General features: G+C 52.5%; 1 protein-coding gene across 1 annotated transcript in view; it reads right to left on the bottom strand.

The window, feature by feature from the left end:
- Positions 1-790: 790 nt before the first annotated feature.
- LOC106149896 (polycystic kidney disease protein 1-like 1) overlaps positions 791-8970 on the bottom strand; it is an 18096-nt gene continuing 9916 nt past the window's right edge. The window contains exons 3-4 of the mRNA XM_013520638.1: positions 2240-2360; positions 791-1365 (exon numbers count right to left, since the gene is read on the bottom strand). Coding sequence (XP_013376092.1) covers positions 1147-1365; positions 2240-2360 — 340 coding nt within the window. The 3' untranslated portion in view covers positions 791-1146. The remainder of the gene's footprint in view (positions 1366-2239; positions 2361-8970) is intronic.

Raw genomic sequence — 8970 nt, 5'->3', positions numbered from 1 at the left:
GGCGGCGGGGCCAGCGCGGAGCCTGCGCCTCCCGCTCGGCCCTGCTCGTCCAGAGCTGCTGCCGGGAAGCACGGCTTCCGGCCAGTCCGCAGCGGCAGCACCGCCGTCCGGGTTTGACCCGCAGCGCTCACGGCCGCCTGCGCTCAGAGAGGCTCGGGGAGAAGACTGCGTGCGGCTGGGAGCCGGGGCGGGTAGGAGGCGGGGCCTGGGCGGGGAGGCGGGGCCTGGGCGGGGCCTAGGCAGAGGAGGCGGGGACCGGGCGGGGCCTAGGCAGGGGAGGCGGGGCCTGGGCGGAGGAGGCGGGGACCGGGCGGGGCCTAGGCAGGGGAGGCGGGGCCTGGGCGGGGCCTAGGCAGAGGAGGCGGGGACCGGGCGGGGCCTAGGCAGGGGAGGCGGGGCCTGGATGGGTCCTCCCCCTCCCAGCTCCTGCCACTCTGCTTCCCAACCTCCATGGTGTGAGCGGCTTCCTTACGCCAGGCCATTTCTGCTTTGGTGCTAGTGGACCATGGGCTGAAACCGCGAGCCAGAATAAACCTCTCCTTTAAGCTGTGGGCAGCAGGTTCTCTGTCTCAGCAATGAGGAAAGCCACAAGACACTGGCACGAGTGAGGCCCCGCAGGCCAGACAGCAAATACTTTCAGGGAAGCACAGGAAGTCACTGTGTGCTTTGTCTTTTCTGCAGTACCAGGGGTTGAACCCAGGGCCTTCACACTTAGCTACACTTCCAGCCCTACTTTATTTCTTATTTGGAGACAGGTGCTCACTAAGTCATGAAGTTGCCTGGGCTGGGCTTGAACTTGCGACCCTCTTACTTGAGCCTCCTAAGGGTGGCAATCACAGGTGTGCACCACCACGCCCAGCTAAGCCTGAGTACCCTCGTGGCCCAGCCTCATCTCCCTGGCCCTCCTGTGCATACGTGGTGCCCGTCCCTGTGGAGACACAGTCAGACAGGGCTTCCTGGTGCTGGCCAGTCTGAAAACAGAGGGACCCACGCGACTGGGGATGCTGATGGCACCGCCCGGGTGGCGGTCACTCAGAAAGCACTGGCCTGCACGACAGCTCTAATGACGGCGAGCAAGGAACACACGAAGTCCCAGCGGACGGGGCAGAGCTGGGGTGAGGAGGCGTGCAGCTCCACACCCCTCCCCTACCTCCTGGGAACAGCGGGGAGACGGGAAGACGGCCCCCCAGGCAGAGCTGGCTGGGTGCTGGCCCGTGGGGATCCGGCCACGCTGCTGGGGGCCCCTGCGGTGGCAGTCCCAGGAAGCGGGGCCTTGGCTGTGTCCTCCGCAGAGCACAGTTCTCTCGCGTCACAGCAGGAAGCCTCTGTCCACCAGGTGCAGGGGGCTGCTGCAGAGATGGCCTCCTGGAAAATACGGTGAACGCTGAAGCTAAAAAGATGCATACTATAGTAAAGGACACTGCCCTGAATCCCCCTCAGAACCGCTCCCTGGCCTCGAGCACCTCATCCCATCCGCCTGGCCACTTCCTGCAGCAGCCCTGGAGTCCTCCTTCCTGAGTGTCTTTGGTTGTGCTGTCCCGGCTGCCTCTATGTCCTAAATTGATTTCAAAGCATTTACCTTTTATGGTCATTCTGACTGTGGGGAAGAGCCAGAAACCACAGAGGGCCGGATCCCGTGAAGCGGTGGATGAGCACACAGCGTCATGTTTCACAATCCTGTTGGATGGCGCTCAGCAGCAGTACTGCGTACTGTATTTTTTATCACCTCATAAAGACCCTCAGCAAAGAGGACTCCAGAGCTGCTGCAGAAAGTGGCCGGGGTGATGGCGTGAGTGTGTTCAAAGTGACGGGGAGGACTTGGAGGGAGATTAATGGCAATGGACGGTTTACTACCATCAGTTTTTTCAATTTTTAATTTAACCTTTCATCACACCTGTATCTTTTCCAGCATCCTATCAAGTGAAAGAGCGTCCAGCTGGTACCCCAGGCATGTGGCTCGGGAATGTCAGGATGGCTGGCATCAAGAGACCATGCAGCCCCTCAGCTGCCACAACAGAAATTCACTGTTTTCTGTGATCGTCTGTGACTGACCTCGAGGCTGAGGGACAGCATTCTCTCAGACAGCCATCTCTCTGTCACCTGGCTGCAGTGAGACATTTCAGTTATGCCTTCAAGGCCTGCGCAATGCCAGGGGACTTAGCGAGAGGAGGTCAGGGTCCCTGCCCAGGTCCCAGGTGGGCACCCCAATGCTCCCCAGCAGCAGGGTGCAGACACCAACCTCGCATGTCCCTGAGAACGCGCTGTCTGCTTTTCCAGCCGCGCACTGCTGCCAGCGACAGGAGCAGGGGCCCCCACTGGTCCCGACGGTCACGATCGTAACAGATGTCACATGGGGGGCTCTGGGGGTGCAGGGAAAGGCAGAGAAGAGGTGGCGTTACAGCCGTGATGGAGCATCTGATGCCCAGCGTCTGTTCTGCTGGGGGAACTCTTGCTGTGTCTTGGATCAAAAATGTCTCCAAAGTGTCCTGAGTGTGCATGGCCCTGTGACAGTAGGCAAGGCCTGGAGGGGTTCGCTGGCTCCATAGCCAGAACCCCACAAGCAGGAGCACAGGTGGGGCTTGAGCTCTGCTGCAAGTCCTGGCTCTGAGCCCGGGTGGATTGGCCCTGGACAGGTCACCATCCACCTGCATGCTGCTCTAGGGCCTCAGGTTAATGTGTGGCGACACTCAGAAGCCAGCGCCACCCTGGGGCTCACGGGGCCGGACACCCGCCCTGTGCATCCCATTCACGAGCCTCTGCCAAGCACAGGCCTGGGCCTGCCCAACCGGGCCCTTCGGTCACTGCACTGCGGCCGAGGGGGACTGTGACGTGGAGCCCAGTGAGAGCCCCACCCATTTTTATCGCTTTGTGCTACTGAAGATTGAGCCCAGGGCCATTTCCCCGAGGCTCATCCCCAGCCCTTTTTATAGTTTTTATTCTGGAAAGAATCTTGCTAAGTTGCCCAGGCTGGACTCAAACTTGCGACCTGCCTGCCTCAGCCTCCCGCAGTGCTGGGATGACAGGCATGTGTCACTGCTCCTGGCCCCTACCCTGTCATTCTTGCTGCTGGCTCGCCCCCAGGGGCCCCAGGGTGTGGACAAGGACAACATTTCCCACATGTGAAATGTGGGAAATGTGGGAAGTTCTGCTCTTCATGAGTGGCTCCCACATGTTCTCTAGCAGTTCTGCCTTGGTGAAATCCTAAACAGTTTCTGAAAGTAAACTGTGGAATTCTTCTTTGCTTGACATGAGTGTAGGAGAGTCTCTGCCCACGCTGTAAAGAATGCTTCTTCTTAACAGGGCCCTGTGTGTGCCTGGCTCCCCAGAGAATCCGGAGAAGGGAGGGTTTCCCACAGCGGCTGGGGCTCGGGGCCCAGGGAAAGGCTTAGGATTCCACGTGTGACCGCAGTCTGCGTGGAAGGCCAGCCTATCCTCGGTGACACAGGTCCTGAGGACCTTGGAGCCTCTGTCTCAAGGGGCTGCTGTCAGGGGAGGGAGTGGCCTTCCCCCTCTTTCTGTATTCTGAATCGTGCTGTGCTTGGGGGTAAGACCCGGGCCTTGCCCACAGGGGAGGGAGCTGGCCTTGCGCCTACACGCCGGGTTCCACCTTGCCCAGGAACACGCAGTGGGCTCTGTGGGCCTTCTTGCCTCTCTTGGGCATCTTTGAAATCCAACCGATGTGTACTCTCACTCAAATAAGGACGCTAAAGAGGTACAACGGTACTTCCAACGTCACAAGCCTGGTTTCAGGTGTAATAACAGGAGGCGCCACAAGAGGGCAGACGAGGACTCCATGTAGCAGTTAAAGAGGCGGGGAAACCAGGACAGGAGGCGGCTGTGTTTTGAAGGGGAAGTTGTCGGGTCGAAGGCTACAGTCAACTACGGAATAATTACAGGTTTCTTGTCTACCCTTAACTACGCTTGTCTGCAAAAGGCCAGAAAAATGAGAAAATAAAAAATTGAAAAGAGACAGCTTTGGAACCATGCACATCCTACCTCAAAACTTGAAGGATTTTAAACTGGGTGTGTGGGGGCGGATGCAGTTAATCCCAACACCTGGGAGGCTGAGGCAGGAGGATCAAAAGTTTGAGCCCAGCCTGGACAACTTAGAGACTTGGCGTGACCCCATCTCAAAATAAAAAATGAAAAGGGCTGGGGGTGTAGCTCAGGGCAAAGACTCTGTGTTCCATCGTCAGTAAAAATAAATCAATACATAAATATTTTTTAAATCTCAAAGGATTAATCTGGAAGGCAGACACAAAGGAGGAGAGAGCCAACCTGACTTTTCTCTGTCATGTGGACCCCACGCCACACTGCTCAGGCCGTATAAAGTGAAATAACCCCAGCCAGGACCAAAGCCTGGCCCTGTAAAGGCCCCTACATCCCACATGGGGTGACAGCCAGGCCCTCGGGCCCTGTGGTCCCCAGGGTGTGCACTCCCCACGCACAGGAGGGTGGGCAGTGTCGCTTCTCCTAGACCTGGAGATATGTTTGGATTAGGCGGTCCAGCAGGGGAGCTGGGAAGGGTGTTTCAACACAAGGCCACTTTCCTTCTCCCTACGTTGGTGAGGGGACGTGGGCCTGGCCTGGCAATATTGTCACAGAGGTGGCACCCACGGCCTTTGCCAGCAGTGCGCACCTTGTGTCCTAAGGGACAACTGGAGCCACTTGTTGAGTTTGCTTGGCTCTGAATGCAGGGAGGGACAGCAGGGAGGGACAGGGACCTCAGCATACCAGGGCAGGCCACCTTCTTCCTCTGTTTGCTGAGTCACACTGACAGTTAAATACTGGTGTGCAGCGAGCTTAGATTCAGAGAGATTTGAGATGACCACATAGGTATGGGCCAAAGCCTGGCCTTCCTTGTGCCCAGCGCTGGACTCTGAAACCTGGCTACTGATGGAAACAGCCCGGCATGGCTGTCACATGGTGGCATCCTGGCTTTCCTTCTGTTCTTTTTATGATCCAAATTACTGACTTAGAGCAGAGCTGTCATTTTAGGAATTCTACTGATCGAGTTCATTGTATTGGTCACCCATTGCTGGGCACAAACCCAACACCCACAGCTCTGAGGAAGAGAGGGTTAACATAGCTCACGGTTCCAGGGCGTTCAGTCCATGGTTGGCTGCTCCAAGGCAGAAACATCATGGCAGAAGGGTGTGGCCCGGAAGCAGAGCAGGGGAAGAGTCAGAGAGGAAGAGGCCAGGGACCAGCCATGGACCCCAAGGCCACACCTGCAAGACCTGGTCAGATACACCCAGAAGTATGTTTCCCCGCATCCTCAGGGCAGATCTCAGGGCAATTAAGTTGAACTTCTACCCTAACTGCCAGTCTTTAAATGGGATGCCAGATACTCCACCATCACCACCCTGAGAGAAGAGCTAAGCATCCTAGAATTTCAAATGCTATCGTTCCATCTGACACATCTACATTAGTATTAGGGAACGAGCACCATAATTACGAGCCATGTGGGCTTTCAATGGTAGTCCTACTGTGGGACAGATGAAACTAAGAGGCACAAGATCTCACACACATGCCACGCACGCTAGGCACATCCCAGTCACAGACTGGCACCACCCCACATAAACACACATGCCACATGCTTAGGCCACTTCCATGTCCTGGGGCCTGGTGGAGCCAGCACACCCTCCTCTGTCTGTACAAGTGAGACCACTAGTGTCAGCTTCAGTGACCCAAGAGGCTACAAAGGCCACAACTCCAGAAATGTGGTCTTAATACCAATCCCAGCGGCTAACACACCCACGATATATTTGGTCTACAAATGGCAGCAATGTATAGGGGAAAGAGATGAAGCCAGCAACTGCTGCTCTTCAGTTATTCTTCTCTTCCTTTAAATTCTTTTTAACTTTTTAAGGTGCTGAAGACTGGACTCTGAAGACTGAAGACTGAACTTAGTCCTTTCACACAGAGCTACATTCCTACCCTTTAAAAATACTTGAATTTTGGAATGCGAGAGGAAGTGGGGGAGGACTTCTGGGAAGATGGTGGCATGGTGAACAGCAGGGAAGCAGCCTCCACGAGATGTGGTGTCTGGAAGGGGATGCAGCAATGTGAGGAAGAGGAGGGGGAGGGGAGTGGGTCGCCGGGACCCCGCAAGGACTGCAGTGAGAACTGAAGCCCCCAGGGGGCAGCAGAGAGAGGAAGACAGAGGCGTCAGCAGTGCCGGCAAGGCCTGACTCCCTGTGCCGGAAGGGGAGGCCAAACCTGCAGACTCGCGGGGGCCACTGGTGACCGCAGACGCCTCCGCAGAGAAGTGCGCCAGCGGAACAGGGCAGTGGACACAGCAGCCTGCAGTGGCTGGTGAGCCGTTCAGGTTCAGACGTCCCTCAGGAGAGGGGGATTGGCCAGGAGCCGCCTCGGACAGGGGCCAGCTGAGCTCGGAACAGAGAGCCGCTACAGGCTCCAACTAGTGGCTCCCAGCTTCAGGTGGAAAGGAGCCGAGCTGAAGCTGGCGGGAGGGACGTGGAGCATTGCAGGCCGAACAAATCAGGTTCCAGCCTCACAGCGGAACTGAAGGCGCAGGCTCGGCGGGATCATCCACACCCCCAGCACAGATCCACAGCTGCTTTGCTGGGCTTCATCACTGATCTGGGCTCTGTCTGCCCACTTTGCCTATAAGTAACGGCAGAGACATGCCTTGAAGTGGGCCATTTCTCTTCTTTCTGTTTCATTTTCTTTTTTTCTCTATTGCTGGTTCTTGCTTTTGTATGAGTGTGACCATTGTTTCTAGTTTTGCTGTTGCTCTGTTCTTGTTTTTATTTCTTATTTTTCTCTTTCCCTACTGTCTTCTTCATCAGTTTCTGAAAGTTTGTGTAATCTTCCTTTGTTTTCCAACCTTGCTTTTAATCTCTTCCTCTTCTTCTATTTCTCTATTTCCCCTTCTTACCCCTTTTAAATTTTCTCTGTCGAATGTAAAATCACCACACTGAAGGCTTATTTACTGCATACAATTTTCTGGTTTGTTTTACATTTTGTTATGCAATCACAAATCTAGATCATAAAGTTTAAGGTGGCAAATTAATAGTTACCACAGGTTGTCATTTTCTAGGCTGTGTTTGATGCTCTTGTTATTGCGGATTGTACTACTTTACCCAGGACATAATTGACATAATAGACATAATTGTTCTAATCAGTTGTTCTTCCTTATATACCAAGAGTGAGATTGCCTGAGGGTTACAACAGTACTATAGGCCAGTGCCAAAGAGCCAGGGCCGGACCAAGCAGGCAGCAACTTCTCATCCCCAGTAAACTGAAGAGGCAGGACCTCGCAGCAGACTGAAAACCCAGAGCCAGCAACACCTGAAGACGCCTCTGAGATGCAGTCATCTCCTGAGGGTTCCCAGTACCGTCAAGCTACCGGCCATACGTAATTCACAAGCACCAACCTGGGATTAAACTAAAATGTACATAGAAACTGAGAAGACACTTAAGCAAGACGCAACCCCAGACTTCCAGCTCACCAAAGGGAAACTCAAGGGCCAGTGAGGTGGAACAACTGGAGACACCCAGCTGGGCTCTCTGAAGTAGTAACAGCAGAAGTAAGAAAGCACAGGAATAAGGCTCTAGAAAACAATCTAATCAGAAATAATTTCTCAGATCATTGCAGAGATGACAGCCGTAATGAAAGATGTGGTCAGTGACTCCAGGGTAGATAAAGATAAAAACATAGAAGCACTTAGGAAAATGACAGAAATCGTGAACATCCAACATAGCAAGGAAACGGAATCCATGAAACAGATTCAGACAGATATCTGGGAGGTGAAAAGTCCCACTGAAAGTATATGCAGTAGAATGAGCCACTGTGAAGACAGGATATCAGACCTAGAAGACAGAATTGTGGTTAGCGATCGTGAAAAGAAAGATTCCTTAAAAATAGGAAAGGACCATGAAATATCAATCCAAGAGCTGATAGATGATGCAGAGAAGAGTAACATAAGATTGATTGGAGTCGACAAAAGAGCTGGAGCCAGTGCAAACAACATAAAAAACCTGCTCACGGAAGTAACAGCAGAAAACTTCCCAAGCAAGGAAATACAATTTGGCCCACTGCTTTTTGTTTTGTTTTGTTTTGTTTTGTTTTGTTTTGGTACTGGGAATTGAATTCAGGACCTTGCCAGACAGGTGCTGTGCCAGGAAGGTGCTGTGCCACTGACCTATATCCCCAGCTCCTGACATATTGCTAAGTGAGGCATATAGAGCTCCAATTAGCCATGATCAAAAGAAAATCTTCATCAAAGCATATAATAATCAAGATTCCAGAAATGGAACACAAGAATAGAATATTAAAAGTTAGAGAGAAGAAACAAATCACTTACAAAGGAAAGCCCATCAGAATCATAACAGACTTTACAACACAAACCCTTAAGTCAAAGAGAGCTTGGAGTGAAATATTTCAAGCACTAAAAGAAAACCACCTCCAACTCAGATTGATGTACCCCACAAATTTATCTTTCAAAATTGATAGGGCAACCTCCAACTCAGATTGACGTACCCCACAAATTTATCTTTCAAAATTGATAGGGCATGACAAAGAATACCTGAAGAAATTCATGACCACCAAACCAGGACTCCAAAATGTTCTGGAGGACATTCTAAAAGAGATAATGAACACTATAACTCCATGAACCTGAAACGAATTAATCCACCAAGCAAAGGAAGTAATTAAAGAGAGAAGAAGAAAGGGAACAAACAACAGGAAAATAACATGACAAGTATAAGTCAGCACATGTGAGTTATAACCATCAATGTTAATGGTCTCAACTCACTCAACAATATGCTGCACACAAGAAACACACTTTGTTCAAAAAGAAATTCATAGACTGAAAGTTGAAGAATGGAAATAATACTCCAAGTGACAGGAACCCAGAAAAAAGCAAGGGGGAGCTATTCTATTTGTAGACAAAGTGGATCTCAAGGCAAGACTGATGAAGAGAGAAAGAAGGTCACTACATC

Source organism: Chinchilla lanigera, unplaced genomic scaffold (assembly GCF_000276665.1).
Source record: "Chinchilla lanigera isolate Chin_1 unplaced genomic scaffold, ChiLan1.0 scaffold00055, whole genome shotgun sequence".
NCBI lineage: Eukaryota > Metazoa > Chordata > Mammalia > Rodentia > Chinchillidae > Chinchilla > Chinchilla lanigera.
This window is presented reverse-complemented; position numbering and strand designations above follow the sequence as displayed.